Here is a 24,438-nt window from a genome sequence, read left to right as displayed (position 1 = left end):
ATTGCTCCCAAGGATGAACCAGACTTGTGGAGGTCTCCAATTTTTTCTGAGGTCTTGGCTGATTTTCCCATGATGTCAAACAAAGAGGCACTGAGTTTTTTTAGGTAGGCATTGAAATACATCCACAGGTACACCGCCAATTGACTCAAATTATGTGAATTAGCATATCGGAAGCTTCTAAAGCCATGACATCATTTTCTGGAATTTTTCAAGCTGTTTAAAGTCACAGTCAACTTAGTGCATGTAAACTCCTGACCCACTGTAAGTGAAATAATCTGTCTGTAAATAATTGTTGGAAAAATGACTTGTGTCATGCACAAAGTAGATGTCCTAACCGACTTGCCAAAACTATAGTTTAACAAGAATTTTGTGGAGTGGTTGAAAACAAGTTTTAATGACTCCAACCTACAGTGCCTTGCGAAGGTATTCGGCCCCCTTGAACTTTGCGACCTTTTGCCACATTTCAGGCTTCAAACATAAAGATATAAAACTGTATTTTTTGTGAAGAATCAACAACATGTGGGACACAATCATGAAGTGGAACGACATTTATTGGATATTTCAAACTTTTTTAACAAATCAAAAACTGAAAAATTGGGCATGCAAAATTATTCAGCCCCTTTACTTTCAGTGCAGCAAACTCTCTCCAGAAGTTCAGTGAGGATCTCTGAATGATCCAATGTTGACCTAAATGACTAATGATGATAAATACAATCCACCTGTGTGTAATCAAGTCTCTGTATAAATGCACCTGCACTGTGATAGTCTCAGAGGTCCGTTAAAAGCGCAGAGAGCATCATGAAGAACAAGGAACACACCAGGCAGGTCCGAGATACTGTTGTGAAGAAGTTTAAAGCCGGATTTGGATACAAAAAGATTTCCCAAGCTTTAAACATCCCAAGGAGCACTGTGCAAGCGATAATATTGAAATGGAAGGAGTATCAGACCACTGCAAATCTACCAAGACCTGGCCGTCCCTCTAAACCTTCAGCTCATACAAGGAGAAGACTGATCAGAGATGCAGCCAAGAGGCCCATGATCACTCTGGATGAACTGCAGAGATCTACAGCAGAGGTGGGAGACTCTGTCCATAGGACAACAATCAGTCATATATTGAACAAATCTGGCCTTTATGGAAGAGTGGCAAGAAGAAAGCCATTTCTTAAAGATATCCATAAAAAGTGTTGTTTAAAGTTTGCCACAAGCCACCTGGGAGACACACCAAACATGTGGAAGAAGGTGCTCTGGTCAGATGAAACCAAAATTGTACTTTTTGGCAACAATGCAAAACGTTATGTTTGGCGTAAAAGCAACACAGATCATCACCCTGAACACACCATACCCACTGTCAAACATGGTGGTGGCAGCATCATGGTTTGGGCCTGCTTTTCTTCAGCAGGGACAGGGAAGATGGTTAAAATTGATGGGAAGATGGATGGAGCCAAATACAGGACCATTCTGGAAGAAAACCTGATGGAGTCTGCAAAAGACCTGAGACTGGGACGGAGATTTGTCTTCCAACAAGACAATGATCCAAAACATAAAGCAAAATCTACAAATGAATGGTTAAAAAATAAACATATCCAGGTGTTAGAATGGCCAAGTCAAAGTCCAGACCTGAATCCAATCGAGAATCTGTGGAAAGAACTGAAAACTGCTGTTCACAAATGCTCTCCATCCAACCTCACTGAGCTCAAGCTGTTTTGCAAGGAGGAATGGGAAAAAATGCAGTCTCTCGATGTGCAAAACTGATAGAGACATACCCCAAGCGACTTACAGCTGTAATCGCAGCAAGAGGTGGCGCTACAAAGTATTAACTTAAGGGGGCTGAATAATTTTGCATGACGAATTTTTCAGTTTTTGATTTGTTAAAAAAGTTTGAAATATCCAATAAATGTCGTTCCACTTCATGATTGTGTCCCACTTGTTGTTGATTCTTCACAAAAAATACAGTTTTATATCTTTATGTTTGAAGCCTGAAATGTGGCAAAAGGTCGCAAAGTTCAAGGGGGCCGAATACTTTTGCAAGGCACTGTAAGTGTATGTGATCTTCTGACTTCAACTGTAAATATTTTTGTCTTGGCCATTCACCCTCTGAATGGCACACATGCAAAATTCATGTCTCAATTGTCTGTAAGCTTAAACATCCTTCTTTAACCTGTCACCTCCCCTTCATCTACACGGATTGAAGTGGATTTAACAAGTGACATCAGTAAGGGATCATAGCTTTCACCTGGATTCTCCTGGTCAGTCTGTCATTGAAAGGGCATGTGTCTTTAATGTTTTGTACACTCAGTGTAGGTATTCCACTTGTAGGGGTGTGCCGATCTCGTCATATTCGTAATCGTATCCATTTCATCACACTTGATACTCGTAATAGGATTTACTCGTATTAGGCTCCAATTCTCAGAGTACAAAACTCAACGGACACTGAAAGCTTAGCCAAGTCTAATTCTTCCCAGAGGGTCAATACAGCTGCATTCAGACAAGGACAATTTCACACAAGCACTGATATTTAACCGTTCCTCATAGGCTGTCTCCTCCACAGCTGTACAAACATTGTTCTTTACTGCTAGGCAGGACTCTAGTGACACAGGACTTTAAAAAAAAAATGTATCCCTTAAGGTGACCTGATCTGACCTCAACCACCCTCCATCACTAATCCATGGTTCTCTCCTCTTATCAATGCCTGCCACATGTAATCACTTCCCTGCACTCAATCCATTCCAAGCTTAATTGCACACACTATATATCTTCCTCCTATAACCATTAACTTCGGGTGTAGACCCTCTAAACCTCAGCACTCCCTCATTGACATGACTAAGTATATTTCATATTCTCAGAACCCAACACTCGTGATAGGATAACCCGGACGTGCATTTTATATGCCTGCAAAGCCTATACCTCAAGTGTGCATTACTGCGCTATCAGTGCATCTCAGAGCACATGGTTATGTTCCTTCGCTCACGACCCCAACAGATTAAAAAAAAACATGATTTACTTGCTTAGTCCTATGCAACTATCAATGAAATAGGCTAATAGGCTACCACTGCCTGCATTCATTCCAGACACATATTTAGATGAAGGTAGACTAATTCGCTTGCCCCATATATTGTTTCAAAAGAAATATATGAAATCAAAATAAACAATTTACATTTGTAATTGTATTTTCTAATGATCCGTCACTCTGTAAACATGCCTGGGCAAGAAGTAATAATAGCAAGCAAGCATGGGCTTGAATCATGACATAACGACAGACATCGTCGGCAAAGGAATCATTATACGGACAACAAAGTAGACCTACTAAACAGCGCCAAGTAGATAGACAAAAACAACCATATGGCCTCAGCAAAGTTGACAGGAAATAACTACATGGAACAAAAATATAAACGCATCATATAAAGTGTTGGTCCCATGTTTCATGAGCTGAAATAAAAAATCCCAGAAATGTTCCATACGCACAAAACGTATTTCTCTAAAATTTGGTGCAGAAATGTGTTTACGTCTTAGTGAGCATGTCTCCTTTGCCAAGATAATCCACCTGACAGGTGTGGCATATCAAGAAGCTGATTAATTTAAACAGCATGATCTGCTCAAAACAAGCAAGTATAGTGTATAGCAGGGTGGCAGGGTTTCTCTAACTGGATCCTGAGATCCCCCTGGATGCACGTTTTGGTATTTGCCCTAGCACCACACAGCTGATTTAAAGTAATCAAAGCTTGATGATGAGTTGGTTATTTGAATCATCTTTGTAGTGCTAGGGCAAAAACCAAAACGTGCCCCCTACGGGGGGCCAGGATCGAGTTTGGGAAGCCCTGCTCTACACTATACTTGCTTATTTTATCACATGAACTATTAGAATTTTAGCAACCAGGAAATCGTGGAGTGATTTCTGCATATTGCACCTTTTTATCTTTCATATCAATGAGAATTTTTATTTTTTTTAAAGAAAAAAGGTAAAATGACTGGAAACACACAGTGTAAAATTACACTGCCATGTTTCCATGTTACAGCGCTTGTTTACGGAAGACAGAGGCAACCACCTGTTCTAATTAGATAGATAGCATCTCCAAACACCTGTTAGTAAGTTGCTCAGGATAAGTGCATCTGCTAAATTACTAAAATGTCAAATGTAAGGGAAGAAGGATGCCAGAAAAATGTTGCAACTGAAAAACACTGTCAGCTGCAACTGATTAAACCGGTTAAAACAGTGAATAGAAAGTGTTGTTTTTTTTATTTTGTGAAATGTTTTTGATGTGATATGAAAGTCACTTTATATTTCTACAATACGATTCACAATTAGATGCAGTATTTGGTTGTTTTGTGTGCCAGAGCCAGTTTCCCTCTGAACATAACCTATAAGGTCCTTGGACGGTTCGCCTACACTCCTTAACAGTACATTCTTGGGATAACTGGACACTAAACAATGATTATAAATGTATACCACACAAGTAAAACTTTGCCATTCAATGTATTATCTGGATGACTATTTTAGCTGCAGTTAACGGTAATTATGCAAACAGGCGATATGCAAAAAATGTACTTCTGTACTTGCATATGAAGCAGCATACTGCATATCTTCTGTAACAAACTGATACTGGAGTTGGATGATGCTGTTTCACTCAGACTAAGTGAAACAGATATCTCCTTCAGAACTCTCTTTAAATACAGTTGCTTTGCATGACCCTATCCCTCCCTTTTCTCAACTGACTTGAGTTCCAGTCACTCCTATACAGTGGCGATTTTAGCATGCACATTTTGGTGGGGCAAAAAAAATATATGTTTTTGATGAATACCAGCAAAGCCACTACACAACACTCAACAAGCAGAGTCCCAACATCAGTCCCAACACCTTACCACTGCTACACCTGGATATCAGTAGAGCCTTGTCTGGTAGAGAAACAGTTCATTTAAAAAAACAACGCTGATATGGTTGACTTGCTTAAACAAATGTGTTTTCTACTGACAATTGAGATGTACAAACTATGGCATAATGGGACGACAAGCGCATAAGAGGCAATCCGTAATTTAGATTAAGTCATTAATGAGCGAGCTAAAACAGATGTAGTCAATAAACTATTTGTTCAGCACTTTTGAAATGTACAGCAACAGAATTCAGAACATGGGCCGTTCTTGCAGTATTCTCCCTGTACACCAAGTCAGAACCGTATGACAAATAAAGGGGGCATAGAAACAGACAATGAAAGCTCTTACAATATTCAATGATGACACATCTCTAAAATAGGCTATAGGCTAAATGTGCACCACCAAGTCAGAATAGTAGGCTAAATTAGGAGGGGAGAAGGACCAAATTATTAGGGTGAGGCACATGGGCTATAAACAGCTTTATATACAACATACACTTAGTATTACTTTCTTAGCTACAGTATACATATCTCCCTGGTATACTACATCATTTATGCAGCAGCATACAATACATTTTTGGACTCCCCTTTGTCATCAAAGTCTGGCATTCTCTGGATTTATGGTGATTTCAAGTCAACTGGGAACTCAGCAACAAAAACAAGGTTGAATCATGACGTCAGTGATCTTCAGGCCGGAGCTCTAGAATTCCGAGTTGGGTGACCTTTCAAAACGTATTTTCCCAGTTCCCTTTTGTCTTTAACTCACTGAAGTCTGATATTTCCCAGTTCCGAGTTTCCAGTTGTTTTGAATGCGGCAGAAGTCATGCTGGATTGACAGCATGGCCAATGTTGAATATTTATAATTTTAAGCTTGGAAAAGAGACCCTTAAACCCAGACTTGGACCACACAGTCACTCCACTCAATAGGAGGCTAGTGATTGCTTTGCAATGCTTGCAGTTAGCCACTGATTCCTTCCAAACCACTCATTGTTGAATTTGCGATTTCTAACTTGTTATGTAATTTCTCATTTCTCTTCATAGTTTCTCTTCATATGACAAGGATTGAAAAGGATTTGCCAGTAGATTGTCAATTTGATTCATGATGATGACTGTTAGCTTGCTAGCTAAGATTAGGAAAGTATGATGTTGACATGACCAATCCAATCAAAGCTAAAGTAGTCCAAGTATTCGGCACATCCCTATCCTTTTGTCTAGGTGGTAGAGGGCAGTGTGGATTGAGATTGCATCATCTGTGGATCTGTTGGGTCAGTATTCAAATTGGAGGGGGTCCAGGGTGTATGGGATGAGGGACTGGATGTGTGCCATGACCAGCCTTTCAAAGCACTTCATGATTACAGATGTGAGTGCTACAGGGCGGTATTCATTGTGGCAGGTTGCCTTAGAGTTCTTGGGAACAGGAATGGTGGTGGTCAACTTGACGCATGTGGGGATTACAGACTGGGACAAGGAGAGGCTGCAAATGTCTGTGAAGATGCCTGCCAGCTTGCATGCGCATTCTCTGAGGACATACCCTGGTGTTCCATCTGGCCCCGCGACGTTAGGATTGTTGACCTGTTTAAAAGTCTTACTCACGTCGGCCTCAGAGATCGAGATCACCCAGTCCTCCGGAAACAGCAGGGGCCCTCATGCAAAGCTTTGATTTGTTGGTTTTATCAAAGCATGCAAAAAAGCATTGAGTTTGTCTTGTAGGGAGGCGTTGTTGGGCAGCTCACGTCTGGCTCTTCCTTTATAATCCGTAAAAAAAACTATAATCATTGCCACGTGTCGGAGCCAGTGTAGAAGGATTCAAACTTATTCCTGTATTGTCCTTTTACATGTTTGATGACTCTGAGGTTGTAGCGGGACTTCTTGTATGCGTTTGTGGCCTCAACCGTAGCCTCAGGGTTAGCTGTGATAGCCATATTTGTGGTGGCCCTGTCCTTTAGCTTAGCAAGTATCTCACCATAAATCTTTTGGTTGGGGAAACAGCAGACCTTCACTGTGGGGACAATGTCTTCGATGCACTTTCTGATGAAGCCAGTAACAAAGGTCATAAGCTTGTCGAAAGTTATCGGGGGAGTCCCGGAACATATTCGCAGGTAGCCTGGCGGGTAGAAGTGTTGGGCCAGTTACCCAAAGGTTGCTGGATCGAATCCTTGAGCTGACAAGGTAAAAAAAAATGTAATTCTGCACCTGAGCAAGGCAGGGTGTCGATTAAGGCAGCCTCATGCACCTCTCTGATTCAGAGGGGTTCGGTGAAATGTGAAAACACATTTCCGTTGAATGCATTCAGTTGTACAACTGACTAGGTATCCCCCTTTCACTTTCCCTATTCCGGTCTGCACTAGCAAAACAGTCCTGTAGCTTATCATCTGCTTCGTAAGACCATTTCTCTACTGAGCATATCACAGGCACTTCCTGCTTGAGTTTCTGTTTTTAAACAGGAAGCAGAGTATAGAGTTGTGATCTGATTTGCCTAAGGGGGACGAGGGAAGGCCTTGTATGCTTCCTTGTGGTTTGAATAACAGTGGTCCAGAATTTTTGCAGCTCTCGTGGCACAGGAGATGTGCTGGTAAAAGTCATACATCACACATTTTAGTAATGCAGAGTTAAAAATCCCCCACCACAATAAACACAGCCTCGGGGTGTACGGTTTCCTGTTTGTTTAGAGCCTCGTACAGTGATGATAACAGATGTGAAATCGAAGCATCGGCATTTGATCATCAGGTATTCCAGGTCGAGTGAACAATAGGACGAAACTCTCTGCTCCAGAGTCTGCATACCATTTGGTGTTGATGGGGAAACATGATGACAGGGCTGCTGTCCACAGACTTGTAGTTTCTAATCCAACCACCACCCTATCTGTCTCTGGGCTTGGTCTTAATCCCTGTTACTGTATATCCTATCAATCGGGAGACACAGTGCACGTATCCAGTGAAACAGTTCAACTTTGGATCCCTAATTGGTGCACCTTGGTTACTACGAGGTAGTTCCAGTATACATTTGGCTCTGTGAGGAGAAGCAGCTAGCTGTAGAAGGTCTTCTCACATCCAAAGCACTCTACTGTGACACACACCCACTGGCATAGTAATGTTTGAATGTCCTCCCTTTGTTTCACCTCCCCTGAACAATCTTCACCTAAAGTCTGGACACCTCTTACACCTCTGATTGCCTCGCCTGGTTCACCAACTACTTCTCAGACAGAGTTCAGTGTGTCAAATCGGAGGGCATGTTGTCCGGACCTCTGGCAGTCTCTATGGGGGTGCCACAGGGTTCAATTCTCAGGCCGACTCTTTTCACTGTATACATCAATGATGTCGCTCTTGCTGCTGGTGATTCTCTGATCCACCTCTAAGCAGACGACACCATTTTGTATACTTCTGGCCCTTCTTTGAACACTGTGTTAACTAACCTCCAGACGAGCTTCAATGCCATACAACTCTCCTTCCGTGGCCTCCAACTGCTCTTAAATGCAAGTAAAACTAAATCGCTGCCCGCCCGCCCATCATACCTACTCTGGACGATTCTGACTTAGAATATGTGGACAATTACAAATATCTAGGTGTCTGGTTAGACTGTAAACTCTCCTTCCAGACTCACATTAAACATCTCCAATCTAAAATTAAATCTAGAACCGGCTTCCTATTTCGCAACAAAGCATCCTTCACTCATGCTGCTGTTGGATTTGACATTTTGAACATTTAGATATTAAATAAATGATAGAAAAGAGGCATAGAATCGAAGGAGACTGGGTCTCTGTAGAAAGACCGATAGCTGTGGAATGAGTTGGAATGTGTTGGGAAGCAGAACACGGTGTTGATACAGGGTAGACAGATGGACATCTGTGGATTAGATGGAGGGGTTGAGGTCAGGAGGTGAGGACAGATTCCCTTAAGGGAGTAATAAGGGTTTGGTATCCTGTTACCCTCTTTCTGTTGAACCATAAGATGTAAGGATTGGAGAGAAGGCGTGTCTTAAGTAGGATGTATATAACTGTGATGGAGAGAAATGTTTGCTGTCTGAATACAGCTGTACAGAACCTTTGGAAATAATTAAACTTGGTTAAAGCTTCTCCAGTGTCCATGAGTTATTTCCTCTGAAAAATAAGAACCTAACACTGCCAAACATACCCTCGTAAAACTGACTATCCTACCAATCCTTGACTTCGGCGATGTCATTTATAAAATAGCCTTCAACACTCTACTCGGCAAATTGGATGCAGTTTATTACAGTGCAATCCGTTTTGTTGCCAAAGCCCCATATACTACCCGCCACTGCAACCTGTATGCTCTCGTTGGCTGGCCCTCGCTTCATATTCGTCGCCAAACCCACTGGCTCCAGGTCATCTATAAGTCTTTGCTTGGTAAAGCCCCGCCTTATCTCAGCTCACTGGTCACCATAGCAGCACCCACCCGTAGCACACGCTCCAACAGGTATAATTCACTGGTCACCCCCCCAAAGCCTATTCCCCCTTTGGCCACCTTTCCTTCCAGTTCTCTGCTGCCAATGACTGGAACGAATTTCAAAAATCACTGAAGCTGGAGACTCATATCTCCTCACTAACTTTAAGCATCAGCCGTCAGGCAGCTCACAGATCACTGCACCTGTAAATAGCCCATCCAACTACCTCATCCTTGTTATTTGATTTTTTTGCTCCTTTGCACTCAGTATCTCTAATTGCACATTCATCTTCTGCACATCTATCACTTCAGAGTTGAATTGCTAAATTGTAATTACTTCACCACTACGGCCTATTTATTGCCTTACCTCCCTAATCTTACCTTATTTGCACACACGGTATATAGATGTTTTCTATTGTGTTGTGGACTGTACGTTTGTTTATTCCATGTGTAACTCTGTGTTGTTGTTTGTGTCACACTGCTTTGCTTTATCTTGGCCAGGTTGCAGTTGTAAATGAGAACATGTTCTCGACTGGCCTACCTGGTTAAATAAAGGTGAAATAAAAAATGTAAATAAAAAAATAAAACTCCTGCAGGGTTGGAGGCAGTTATGTGATACGAAGAGCGAGAGCCAGGTATATCAAAAATGATTTTCCTCTTTCACTGCCTCTCTTTCTCTCTATTACACAACTTAATCGAAAGCCTTGCCCCTGACTCCTAACCACAACGTTCAACACATAAAAAGTGCCTGTCTTTTCAAAGGCCTGGCTATGTTGTTTATACCATCTTCCTCTGTTTCTATCTGTCTGAGGCCGTGTGTTTATTTCCCAGACAGCCCAGAGCTTTGAGATGATTCAACAGACAGACTTCAGGAGAGGATGTTGGCATGTGCCCGACCTTCCACCTTCACACCTGATTCCTCTCTCTCTTTCTCTCTCTATGTCTCTCTCACTCTGTATGTGTGTTCCATTATTACCCTCAATGTCCAGAGAGAGGGACCAGAGGGCTGAATGATTGAAATTGTGCCTGTATTTGTGATGTAAGGCCAGCCACTTCAATAAGGCCCAGGGCAGTGGGCAGCAGTGATTGAGCCCTGCAGATGGTCTAAGCCCCTGAAACCCCCAGCAGACCAGAAACCATACCCAATATACAGATACAGATACTGAGCAGGCCTGATAAATGGAAGATTTAATCAGGTGTGTCAGTGGTGTGAAGAGTTAGTCCTTCCTCGGTGAGACACGGCACGTTTTTAATTGTCTGTCTCATTAGCTTGGCTTGCTTTGTTTCTTTGTTTAGAAGCCTCTTTGTTTGACTGGCTTTATCCCACGAGTCTCCTTTAAACCACTGCCGAATTAATCACTTCATTATAGTTAAAGTGTGTGTCTCATTGAGTTGGCGTGCATCTTCTAAAGCCATTTTCAGAAAGCTTATCATTCAGTTAGGTAGTCTTAATCGCATGAGCCTGGTCGTTTTGCCTGATGATTCTCTTTAGATGTGCAACCAGAGACGTGTGAGCACTGACAAGGGCAGTAGATTGCCCTCTTCCCAAGGCCTGAAAGAGAGAGAATGCTCCCGATCGATTGGGCTCAGGAGGAACTCCTGTTTGAGCAGCAACCAAGGCTCTAGCTTCCTCTGGGCTCAGTTAAGCCAAGCAAAAAATAACCTAATCCTTTTAGCAGGCCCCTGGATCCAGCCCCATTCACTTGCACTGCCACAGCACAGATACCCCACAGCCAAAAGCTCCACTACAGTAGGCAGCGGCAGAGCACAAATCCACCAAGTTAGCCAAACATCCCTCTGGCATCAGTCACACACTATAACACACTACATGACCAAATGTATGTGGACACCTTCTCATTCAACATCTCATTCCAAAATCATGAGAATTAATATGGAGTCGGGCCTCCCTTTGCTGCCTCCACTCTTCTGGTAACGCTTTCCACTAGATGCTGGAACATTGCTGCAGGGACTTGCTTCAGCCACGAGCATTAGTGAGGTCGGGCACTGATGTTGGGCAATTAGGCCTGGCTCGCAGTCAGCGTTCCAGTTCATCCCAAAGGTGTTCGATGGGGTTGAGTTCAGGGCTGCAGGCCAGTGAAGTTCTTCCACACTGATCTCGACAAACTATTTCTGTATGGACCTCGCTTTGTGCACGGGGGCATTGTCATGCTGAAACAGGAAAGGGCCTTCCCCAAACTGTTGCCACAAAGTTAGAAGCACAGAATCGTCTAGAATGTTACTGTATGCTGTAGTGTTAAGATGTCCCTTCACTGGAGCTAAGGGGCCTAGCCCGAACCATGAAAAACAGCCTCAGACCATTATTCGTCCTCCACCAAACTTTACAGTTGGGCCTATGTATTGGGGCAGGTACCGTACTCCTGGTATCCGCCAAACCCAGATTCGTCCATCGGACTGGCAGAATGTGAAGCGGGATTCATCATTCCAGAGAACAAGTTTCCACTGCTCCAGAGTCCAATGGCAGCAAGCTTTACACCCCTCCAGCCGATGCGTTAGTATGGCGCACGGTGATCTTAGGCTTGTGTGCGGCTGCTCGGCCATGGAAACCCATTTCATGAAGATCCCCACAAACAGTTATTGTGCTGAAGTTGCTTCCAGAGGCAGTTTGGAACTCGGTAGTGAGTGTTCCAACCGAGGACAGATGATTTTTACACGCTTCAGCACTCGTCAGTCCCATTCTGTGAGCTTGTGTGGGCTACCACTTCGCGGCTGAGCCGTTGTTGCTCCGAGATATTTCCACTTCACAATTACAGCACTTACATTTGACCGGGACAGCTCTAGCAGGGTAGAAATTTGATGAACTGACTTGTTGGAAACGTGGTATCCTATGATGGTGCCACATTGAAAGTCACTGAGCTCTTCAGTAAGGCCATTCTACTGTCAGTGTATTCCTATGGAGATTGCATGGCTGTGTGATTTATTTTATACACCTGTCAGCATCGGGTGTGGCTGAAATAGCCGAATCCACTCATTTGAAGGGGTGTCCACCATAGTGTATAGTGCATATTTCAAACCTTTTTGTCTGTGTCTAAAATCAGAACATTCTTTGCGGAAGAGACAAAACAATAACACAAAATGACCACATTGCCTCATACCATTCTGAAGTAAAGGGACACGGCAACCAATAGGCTGGAAGAGGTTGTATTAGCCTGAAGGAGAGAGAGATACAAAATATTCCCTCTCTGTCTCCCTCCATCCCTCAGATAAGATAAAGAGGGCACAGTGACCTTGTAGATAGTGTTTAGGCTTTCTTTCTTTGTCTGCCATGGACTACTGCAGGGGTGGCCTTCCAACCCTCCTTCTGGAGAGCTACTTGGGGATGCAGGCTTCTGGGTTTACACTGAGGAGGGGAGGCTGCATGATGGATGCAGCACCTTTATAATTGGTCTTCTCACATGTTTAACACCTAACATGGATTAACTGGAGGACCGAACCCTTCCTTCAGTCGTATAGGTAATGTAGCAGGTTGTTCAGTTAACCCCATGACTTAGGAGTTGGGTACAACAGGTACTGTTCAGAGAAGGTGTTATTTTAGGAGAACACAGCCTTTAACTCTTGCCTGTTCCATGTTCTGTGTGACACTTTAACCAGTGCATTAAGGAGAGAAAAAGAGAAAGAAGAGAGTGGGTCAATAAAGTGCCTCTAAAATAATTTCCTGTGATTTTTGTTTTGACAAATGTAGAATTAAGATGTCATCTGGTCGTCAGACCCACACTCCTGGGCCACTTCCACACATGAAGCTGTCATCTGTCTCATCTGAAAGGGGTCCAGTTCAATTACATTCTGCATCTGTGTATTTGTCTGTTTGTGTGTCTGGTAAATTTGGATGGCTACCCTCAAGCAGCCCAAATTTAAAAATGTGAAAGTCCATCCATGGCTTGTACTTTAGTTGTTGGCCACTATGAGTGTGGTGGATACCCTCCCCGCTTACACATATTTGGCCAAATTACGATTGTGCCAAGATACCCACTGCCACAAATACCATTTTGAGATCCTATGGATGAAATGATGATATCACTGACAGCCAGGAATAATTTAGGAAAAATGCAGGCCCAGACAGGCCAGTTGCCTCCTAGCTACTGTTCTGCATTGGACCAGTATAGACAGACTCCGGGTTAGTAGGGCTGCTTTCTCTCTTGATGGTGATTAAAAACATGTAGTATGTTGTGCCTTAGGATCCCGCCTTCCTTTAAAATTCAATCTGACTCTCTCAGAAACGAATGCGACACAGGGTTTCTGTCTATGGCAGGGATAAAAATGTGGGTTTGTTTTGTATGTTTGGCCAGCAGCTAGAGGAATATACTGTGTTTGTGGGTGACATGCGCTAGTGTGCACGTTTTTAGTCATGTTTATGAGTTAACTGTTACGTTCAGTGTGTGCATTCTTGCATGGGTATGTGTGATTGTGTGTGCACATTGACAAGTTGACTGTTCTATTCATGGATTGGCTGATAAACATGTTACCAAAGCAACACAACGAACAAGCACAACATCTTAATTGCTAAGATTTAACTTTAATTGCTTCTTTGTGTTCACGGATGGTGTACGACATGTTAGCATATGCTGCGCATGGCATATTGGGGGAAAGGGCAGAGCTGTCAGTGAAGAATCCAACGTGTGACAGCCGAGGTCAAGCGATAAGTGAAGTGTAGAAAACATAATTTTACTTTTTTCTCTACTTTCCAAGCCTTTGTCACAATTTCTCTTGAGCTGTGCAAAACTTTTCTGTGTCGATTAGTATGAATTGTTAAAGTGTCTTGTGTTGCATTTTTTTCTATACATTATGGGTAAATAGCAGGTGGGTAATGTAATGAATTACAGAGCCACGCTCCAGTGTAATCAGCTTCTCAGCTTGAGATAGAGCTCCTACCCTTTTCCTCTGACGCACCAGCGAGGTACTGTATACTCGGATTTAATAGCAGGAACCGGGTTTTCCTGCCCAAACCCACTTCTGTATCCTGGGATAAATAACTGTGTGAAAAACTGTAAATTATAATAAATTATTTATATGAACAGCATGAGGTGAAATGGAACTGTTAGATTATATGCAATGTCTAAATCTGGCATCTCCATGACCTCTCTGCTATCTGCATGATCAATCATCAACGCTCAGGGTGGGAACAGGAAGTGCACCACATTATGCAGCACAGTTCGCAATGCATGTGTACAGTATCATGTCATCAGTTGGTAAAAACAATGTATTGTGACAGGTACTTTACATTTGCTGCAGCCTATGCTAGAGTAATAATAATGCGCGTCTAATTTACATCTCCATCTCACTTTATTTTGTTATTGTAAAGATCTTTTTTTATTATTGGAGCTGCAGAGTTTTAAAACAACCTCTATCATTCAAATATCATTCAAATTGAATCCCCAAAAATTCATTAAAAAATGACAGGTTGAAATGTCTTGAGTCAATAAGTATTCAACCCTTTTGTTATGGCAAGGCTAAGTAAGTTCATGAGTAAAAATGTGCTTAACAAGTCACATAATAAGTTTCATGGACTCAATATGTGCAATAATAGTGTTTAACAAGATTTTTTAATGACTTTCTCATCTCTGTGGAATGCTCGCCCATGTTGACTCCAATGCTTCCCACAGTTGTGTCAAGTTGGCTGGATGTCCTTTAGTTGGTGGACCATTCTTGATGTGCGTGAAAAACCCAGCAGCGTTAGTTCTTGACACAAACAGGTGCGGCTGGCACCTACTACCATACCCCGTTCAAAGGCAATTAAATATTTTTTCTTTCCCATTCAATCTCTGAATGGCACACATACACAAGAGGGATTGAAGATGGATGCAAGCTTGCTCTTGTTTGCTGAATGTTAAATACAGCAACCAAAAGAACTTGAGTGGAGTTTAAAAGACCCAAAACCATTCCGTCTTCAGGAGAAGCAAAAGCCTTCTGCATCTTATTCTAGTCCTATATTATTCAAGCAATGCCATTACAATGATGAAGAGAAGGACAACAAAACGTATTTATTTTAACTGTTGGAAGTGAGGAAGGAATAAAGCAACAATAAAAAGACAAAGAGGAGGTAATACACACTTCACACAACATTAGGTGAAATATTAGGAAAGGTATATGCGTCCGCCTAGGTTCTATGATATTTCAACATTTAAATCTAATTCGCTAGCCTATAATTGTAACTTCCACCAGCATTGCGTGTTCTCTCCTAGCTTCAAGGTTTGAACGAGGTGTGTAATTCAAGTCCATATAATACCGTATACTACAATACATTATATAAAATAAAGCTTAGATTCATAAAATAAATAAATTATACCATGGCATTGTTAAATACTTGTTTCTGATTGGCTTGAAGGGCATTCCAGAGCGTGCGTTATTTTGTTCTTATCCCTTGCTTGCTAGTGAGCCTACTACAGCTAACTTAGTCACTTCAAACAGTACAGCCAGAATAACAACAGTAGCTGCATTTGCATTTGTTAAGGTGTTTTTTAGTGACATTTATTTATATACATCCAAAGCAATGAGCTAATGAGGCACGGTTTAGACTGGTATAGAAAATGTGCTCTCTCGTCAGGACCCTGTTGTTCAGAGGAGCTCCCCAAAAACACACTACATGATCAAAAGTATGTGGTTGTTACGGTGGCCGTATTACCGCCACACCAGTGGTCACGAGTCGTGACGGCAGTCAAATTCCACGTGACCGTTTAGTCACGATAATTAGGCTTCTCCAAGCTCTGATTCTGCTGATGGTCATTAGTAGCCTACCAAACTTGCTAACTGCCTGGTACTCAGCACTCTATTGTCCCAGTAATCACTCTGACATCAATGCAAATGTAATCCAAACAAACACTTCATGAGAGCCCATTAGCTCATGTTGCGCAACATTTCTATAGGCTATACAATTGCGTGAGAAAACAGATTGATGGACTCTATTAAAAAGAGGAGGATCCCATCAGCTTTCTATCGGCTATGCCTACTATATTTATTTCTCAACCTTCCTAGTATTAAGCACATTGTTTCTCTTTACAACAGGAGTATAGTCTACCTGGCTGGCATGAAAATAAACCATGGGAAAAGTGTCCTCCATTCGCTATTTTCCACTACCCCTGTTTTGAGACAGGTGCATGATAATGGTCCATTCTAAATCAAAACAAATTTCAAACATATAGTATTTCATATATGTAAAGACAGGATTAAATCAAGACAATAATAGAGCTTGTGAATGATGCCCAGCTTCAGGCAAGAAAAAGCACATGCTTTTTTTGCGACTTTTTAAAATTATAGTCGCACACCTCATGTAGCCTAGCCCATAGGCCTATATGTTTTGATAGGTTGTTTTTTTTAAATGACATTCAGGAGCAAAAGGTTTAAAATGGTTGTTTTTAATTCATTGAAGAAAAAGAAAAAAAAATATATATATATATTGGAATGGAATATAACTAATATTAAATAACATTCGAATATAACATTTAATAACAATAACATAACAAATGAATTGATGTGGCAACTCTTTTATGCTATGGTATTGCACTATTCTAATTTGTACAAAGTTATCCCCAGTAAAATTAGAGAACAACTCATGAGCCTCCTACACTGCTCACACCTAATCCAGTCCCCACCTGTGACTGAAAACAGGAGAGATGCCAATTGAAAAGCTCTCTTAAAAACATAGCTATCTAGCTATGTGACATAAAATGCTGTGTAAAATAACTAAAATGCTATAAAGTAACATAAATTGTAAAGCTATCAGTGCCTAGTGGACTGCTAGTAAAGTTGCTAGCTAGCAAGTTAGCATAAACTAGCGCTAATTGGGCTAGGCAATATCTAAATGACAGGTGGAAACACATTCAAATAAAATGTTTTGTCACAAGCGCAGGGTACCGTGAAATGCTTAGCCTTTAACCAACAATGCAGTTCAAGAAATAGAGTTAAGAAAATATTTACTAAATAAACTAAAGTAAAAATCTAATAAAAAGTAACAATAAAATTCCATAACAATAACAAGCGGGTACCGGTACCGAGTCAATGTGCGGGTGTACAGGTTAGTCGTGGTAATTTGTACATGTAGGTAGGGATAAAGTGACTATGCATAGATGATAAACAGCAAGTAGCATAAGTGTAAAAACAAAAGTAAATGTAAATAGTCTCGGTGGCCATTTGATAAATTGTTCAGCAGTCTCATAGCTTGGGGATAGAAGCTGTTAAGGAGCCTTTTGGACCTAGACCTGGTGCTCTGGTACCACTTGCATTCATAACCCTAATGGGGGGCTGGGGGGCAGTTACCCCAGAGGGCTAGTTATACCCATCCGCAGCGCTTGAGTTTCAAGTTTGGGGAAGATCATTTTCATCATAAAAATGCGCCTTTATAATAAAAGCACTACATGCATTATCACATTTGTGGTCACTTTTTAGAATGGTGTTTTCCTGCTAATGGAACATTTGCGCTTATAGCCTAATGCCGTGTGCACATTGCTGCGCTTATAATGTGAAGAAATAGCCTAATGGTTTATTAACATTTTAAGCTAAACGTTCTCATCTGTTGCGTCAGGCTCATTGCTTAAGAGGTTTTTTGATGCTAGTGGTTGTATTGATTTGGGATCTTCGCATCTAACAAAAATATGTATTTGTCATATAGAATAGGTCAACTTTTGTACTATGGGGGATAATAGATTGACATATGCTAATGCTTTTGTTGTTCGTTAGAGCTACTCATCTTGTTGGCTGACGAAAAGTAAATGTGGACAGTTCTTCCAGTATCTATTTTTTTGTATTTAACTGGGCAAGTCAGTTAAGAACAAATCCTTATTTACAATAACGGCCTACCCCAGCCAAACCCTCCCCTAACCCGGACGACGCTGGGCCAATTGTGCGCAGCCACAATGGGGCTCCCATTCACGGCCGGTTGTGATACAGCCCGGGATCGAACCCGGGTCTGTAGCGACACCTTAGACCACTGTGCCACTCGGTCATATCTTCAATATGTGCACCGGAATTGGATAAGGACGCGTGCAGTTGTGTCCCCGATGTGACTGACTTCACTTATAGCCTGTGAGAAAGACCCGATCACGTGATGGAGAGCCATGTGAATGAGAGGTGCTTCGGCACGCAGCCAGGAGAAGGGAATTATAATTATTATATTTAGCCCATGTGCACAACGGCCACTAGCTGCAAAAGACATAGATTTTTTTAGGGGGTATTGTGGCCACACAAAGGGGATGCAGCCGGGAAATTCGAGGCATTATCAAGTGCTTGTCAAATTGTGAATGAGTGACTGATGTAGTGTGTTCAGCCTGCACAAAAAAACAAAAAAAACAAAGCAGAGCTCATGCCTTTCTTGCAACTTTTTTCAAATCATCATTGGAGTTGGATCATGCAGCCTTAGAATGTATTAAAACCTCTTGATACTACCCATCCCAGATCCGGGAGCGTAATCATCGACTGACACTAATTAGCATAACGCAACGGACATAAATATTACTAGAAAATATTCCTATTCATGAAAATCACAAGTGAAATATATTGAAACACAGCTTAGCCTTCTGTTCATCATCCTGTCATCTCAGATTTTCAAAATATGCTTTACAGCCAAAGCAAGACAAGCATTTGTGTAAGTTTATCGATAGCCTAGCATAGCATTATGTCCAGCTAGCAGCAGGTAACTTGGTCACGAAAATCAGAAAAGCAATCAAATTAAATCGTTTACCTTTGATGAGCTTCGGATGTTTTCACTCACGAGACTCCCAGTTAGATAGCAAATGTTCCTTTTTTCCAAAAATATTGTTTTTGTAGGCGAAATAGCTCTGTTTGTTCCAAATTAGCTCCATAATATCGACAGAAACATGGCAAACGTTGTTTATAATCAATCCTCAAGGGGGTTTTCAAATATCTATTCGATAATATATCCACCGTGACAATTGGTTTTTCAGTAGGAGCAAAAGGAAAAATTGCTATCTCTGTATTTTACGCGAGAATCTCTCTGAGAGCCATCAGGTGACCACTTACACAATGTAGCCACTTACGGGTATTCTTCAACATAAAGGCGTAAAACTACGTCACAATGCTGTAGACACCTTGGGGAATTACGTAGAAAAAGTAATCTGGTTGATAGCCCATTCACTGCTCAATAGGGATGCATCGGAACGCAGAGCTTTCAAAACATGAGTCACTTCCGGATTGGATTTTTCTCAGGCTTTCGCCTGCAATATCACTTCTGTTACTCTCACAGACAATATTTTTACAGTTTTTGAAACTTTAGTGTTTTCTATCCTAAGCTGTCAATTATATGCATATTCTAGCATCTTGTCCTGACAAAATATCCCGTTTACTTTGGGAACGTTATTTTTTCCAAAAATGAAAATACTGCCCCCTAGTTACAAGAAGTTAAAAATCAAAACATATAGCTCAACATTTGTATCACAACTAAAGTTACTTAAATAACTAAAAATGAAGCATGATTCTTTGTTAACCGCTCAACATTCCCTCAAATCGTTTAGAGAAATCGTTTAGAGAAAATATCCTTTCTATTTTATTCAGCTGTGTTCAATTGCATTATTCATAATGATTCTTTGTTAACCGCTCAACATTCCCTCAAATCGTTTAGAGAAATCGTTTAGAGAAAATATCCTTTCTATTTTATTCAGCTGTGTTCAATTGTATTCTTCATAATATAAAATAGAATTCTAAGCAAATCTTGTCTGCTAAATGAACTAGTGTAGCCCACAGCCATATGGCATGCCAGATCAGGGCCTAACATAAGTAAATCTCATATGCTATTCTGTTCTTCTGAAATAGCCTACATTTTCTTCATATATTACATGGATTTATTAGACTTTTTCAAATGTAGATGTTCCAAATGTTTACATCAGAGGGTTGAAGGCTATGCATGAAAGCCAGGAGATGCTAAATATGTTTATGTTAATAATGGTCAATTACCATGAGACTGACAGTTATTTACTTGACAATCACTAGCTGACAAATTTTCATGACCACCATATCCCTAGTTGCTCCTAGATGTTTCCACTTCACAATATCAGCACTTATTGGCAGCTCTAGCAGGGCAAAAATTTGACAAACTGACTTGTGCCACGTTGAAAGTCACTGAGCTCTAAGACCATTCTACTTCCAATGTTTGTCTATGAAGGCGGCATGGCCTTGTGCTCGATTTCATACACCTGTCAGCAACGGATGTGGCTCAAATAGCCAAATCCACTCATTTGAAGGGCTGTATATATATTTTGTATATGTAGTGGAGTTGCTAAAGCAAGTGCATGTCTCTCTTCTTAGGTGTGTGCGTATACTTGTGTGTGTTCAACTTCAAGTTATATAGGTCACGTGTAAGTACAGTGAAATGCTTAACTTGCAAGTCCTACAAAACAGTGCAGTATTCAATATCAAGATAGTGTAACTAATAAGAACTGAAGACCAAGAGAAATAAGAGAGGAAGCTATAACCAGTACAGGGTCAGTGCCAGTACCAAATTAGCAATGTGCAGGGATTATCAATACTGGAGTATTTGAAGTATAAATGTACATGTAGGCAGGGATTAGTACAAAGTGAGTGGTAGAAATACTAATGGTAATGGCAATCAATAATTAATGAACAGCAGCTTAGTGGTAGTAATAAATCTAATCAATAATATTTTTAGCAGCAGCCTAAGTGTGAGAGAGAGCAGTAGTTGTTAGCTATTTAACAGTCTTATGGCCAGGAGATAGAAGCTGTGAAGGAGTCTGTTGGTCTGAGACTTGATGCATAAGTACCACCTGCCGGACGGGAGCATGGAGAACAGTCCATGTTTCGGGTGGCTGGAGTGTTTGGAAATGTTTCGGGCCTTTCTCTGACACCGCCTGGCATGTATGTCCTGGATGGAGTTAACCTCAGTGATGCACTAGTCCGTCTGCACCACCCTCTCTAAGGTCTTCCGGTCGAGGGCAGTGCATTTGGCATACCAGACGGTGATACAACCAGTCAGGATGCTCTCGATGTTGCAGCTGTAAAAGTTGCTAAGGACCTGAGGGGCCATGCGAAAAAATGTCAGCCTCCCGAGGGCCAATAGGCACTGCCATGCCTTCTTCACGACTGTGCTGATGTGAAAGAACCATGTTAAGTCCTCAGTGATGTGGACACCGAGGTACTTGAAGCTCTTGACTCTCTCCACTGAGGCCCCGCCGATGTGGATGGGGGTGTGCACCCGCCCCTGTTTCCTGTAGTAGAGGTTGTTGTCCTGGCACGACATTGCCAGGTCTCTGACATCCCTGTAGGCTGTCTTATCGCCGTTGGTGATCAGGCCTACCACTGTTGTGTCTTCAGCAAACTTGATGATGGAGTTGGAGTCGGAGTCGTCGTTGGAGGGAACTATGGTGTTGAATGCTGAACTGTAGTCAAACAGCATCCTCACATAGGTATTCTTCTTTTCTAGGTGGGAGAGGACAGTGTGGAGTGCGATTGTGTTGTTTGTGGATCTGTTGGGGAGGTATGCAAATTAGAGTGGGTCTGGGATGATGGAGTTGAGGTATGCCATGACCAGCCTTTCAAAGCACTTTATTATTACAGATGTGAGTTTTAGAGGGCGGTAGTCATTGTTGCAGGATGCCTTAAGAGTTTTTGGGAACAGGAATACTCATAGTCAGCTTGAAACGTGGGGATCACAGGTAGAAAATGTCCTTCAAGATGCCTGCCAGCTGGTCTTCACATGCCCTGAGGACACGCCTTGGAATACTGTCTGGCCCTGCGGCCTTACGAGTGTGTTTGTGTACGTACGTGCTGCATGCGTGCTTGTGTGATGCCCAACAGCATGCCAGCAGCAAGGTAGAACTGAGAGGTGTGATGAACCTGCCGTCCTCAGATCGCCTGTCTCTATCTCTTTACACAAGGCAATACTGCTCATAATCATTGAAGAAGGTCACAGTAAATAATTCAGACATATCAATAGTATCCCATATTTCTCTCTGTTGGCCTGCATCCAGTGACCGTCCATCATAGTTTTAGACAGTGCCATGTCCTTCAGTTTTATCTCCACATTTGACAAGGTAGCACGTCCGGTGAACAGGTCAGAGTTCCATAGCCGCAGGCAGAACAGTTGGCCCTCAGTGTTTTTCATCTCTTCGTTGGTGTGCTGATTAGGCTTGGGCGGTATCCAGATTTTTACATTATGGGATTTATGGTATTACCAGCATAGCACACAAGTTAGCGCTAAAAATGCAACAACAACAAAAGCCCAATGGTGTGCTAACAAATGCTAACAATGCTAAGAATGCTAACGAAATTAGCACAAGTAATAGCGACATCACATAGACGCTGTTAGCTAAATGCTAACAAACGAAAACTAACATAAACTAGTTGTGATGCTGCTTTTCCTTCAGAAAAGTGTGCATGTGTACATGGATCAGATGGGAGAAAAATAGTGTAAGAAAAAAAATCATAGTATGAATGGCAGCTGTACAGAACTCATCCAGAGCTGTTTGGCTTCTGAAACAGGGTAGAAAGCCGTTATAAGATATCTGATGGCAAACATTTAGTAGTGATTTGCATACAAGTGTAGTCACCTCATGTTCGTCGCACAACAGCAACTCGCCAATAGATATAGAACGCTATGGACTCACCAGCTCCCGCTTTCTACCATTGTACTATTTACAAACAAACACGTGGTTGGCTCAACTGTTCTGAGGAACTACAGTAAGCTTCATAATGTAAAATAATGTGACAGGTGAAATTATGATCGCAGTATGCTTTATCTTCTAGCGTATTGCACAAGTTGACTGCAGTTATTAACTTAATTATTAACTGATATTCAGATTTATTGAAACTTAAATTAAATAGTTTGGACGGTATTACGGTATTGAAAAATTACAGTATTATGGTATTTTTCCAAATACCCCGGTATACGTTATATATACGGTATACCGCCCAAGCCGAGTGCTGCTGTGTATTTTTAGCAGCCGTTCTAGAAGTTATTGTTTTTGAAGTTCCCTGCGCGGTTCAGAGTGGTTGCTATGAGGAATGAGTGTTTTTGTTAATGAATCCTAACTTCTCTTTTTCTCTCTTTCTCTCTACCTCTCTCGCTCTCTCTCTCTCTCTCATTCTCTCTCTCATCTAGACATGGAACACGGTGTGCTGGTGAGGTTGCTGCGGCCGCCAACAACGATGTTTGTGGGGTGGGCGTGGCCTACAACGCCAAAATTGGAGGTGATTGAGGCATGCTCTGCCAATAGCTAATTGTGATTGGTTGACTAGGGTCTGCTGTCAGTTGAACCGGAGTCAATTTCAGTAGAGCACATCGTAGCGATCTCTATACTTGCTAGCTGCCACTTCTGAATATTTACCAACTTTTGTCTCTAATCTTTTGTCAAAACCAAGTCATTTAATCAGTCTAATGGACTGTATCAAGCAATTGTCTGGCCTTTACCAACTTGTGTCCCTAAGCACTCTATCAAAGACAAGCAGCCAACAGTGGAGCCTTGAGAGCAGTCCCCAGCAGTCAGCCATAACTCTCCTACTCCTAGCATGCATCTCCTGGTCTAGCAGCTCAGTGTGTGTGTGTGTGTGTTCTCCTGCTGGGCCGTTCCTAATTACTGTGCAGTGATTAGCATTTAGTGGCTGCGTTGACCCCACCCCCAAACACACTCATCTCCCACAGCTTTCAGATAGGAGTCACAGCTGGATGGAAAGTAACCCAGCAGTGTCTCTCCATGGGATTCTAACCTCCTGCCCATTTTTAAGATGTTATGTAACTAAGCAAGTCAGTTAAGAACAAATTCTTATTCACAATGATGGTCTAGAAACAGTGGGTTAACTGCCTTGTTGTTGTTGTTTTTTTTAGCTTTATTTAACTAGGCAAGTCTGTTAAGAACAAATTCTTATTTTCAATGACGGTCTAGGAACTGCATGTTCAGAATGACAGATTTTTACCTTGTCAGCTCGGGGATTTGAACTTGCAACCTTTCGGTTACTAGTCCAACTCTCTAACCACTAGGCTACCCTGCCGCCCCATGACACTAATGATTATGATGATGATTGTTATAGCGGCATTAATGTGTTAGCTACTGCAGGATTCAAGATATTACCATTCTTATTTACCTGAAATCAGAACCCAATTCATCTTTCAAACGCCATCTTGCTTTTATCCAGACTGATTGCTCCATACACACGCAATCCATTTGTGTCTCTATGCAGGGCCTGTGTTTTTTTTTATT

General features: G+C 41.7%; 1 protein-coding gene across 2 annotated transcripts in view; it reads left to right on the top strand.

Annotated features, from left to right (window-relative positions):
• LOC135524269 (furin-like) overlaps nucleotides 1-24,438 on the top strand; it is a 174,773-nt gene that overhangs the window by 120,403 nt on the left and 29,932 nt on the right. For both annotated transcript variants that reach the window (XM_064951670.1, XM_064951669.1), the window contains exon 7: nucleotides 23,343-23,431. In XM_064951670.1, the coding sequence (XP_064807742.1) occupies nucleotides 23,343-23,431 (89 nt within the window). The remainder of the gene's footprint in view (nucleotides 1-23,342; nucleotides 23,432-24,438) is intronic.

Source organism: Oncorhynchus masou, chromosome 31 (assembly GCF_036934945.1).
Source record: "Oncorhynchus masou masou isolate Uvic2021 chromosome 31, UVic_Omas_1.1, whole genome shotgun sequence".
Lineage (NCBI taxonomy): Eukaryota > Metazoa > Chordata > Actinopteri > Salmoniformes > Salmonidae > Oncorhynchus > Oncorhynchus masou.
This window is presented reverse-complemented; position numbering and strand designations above follow the sequence as displayed.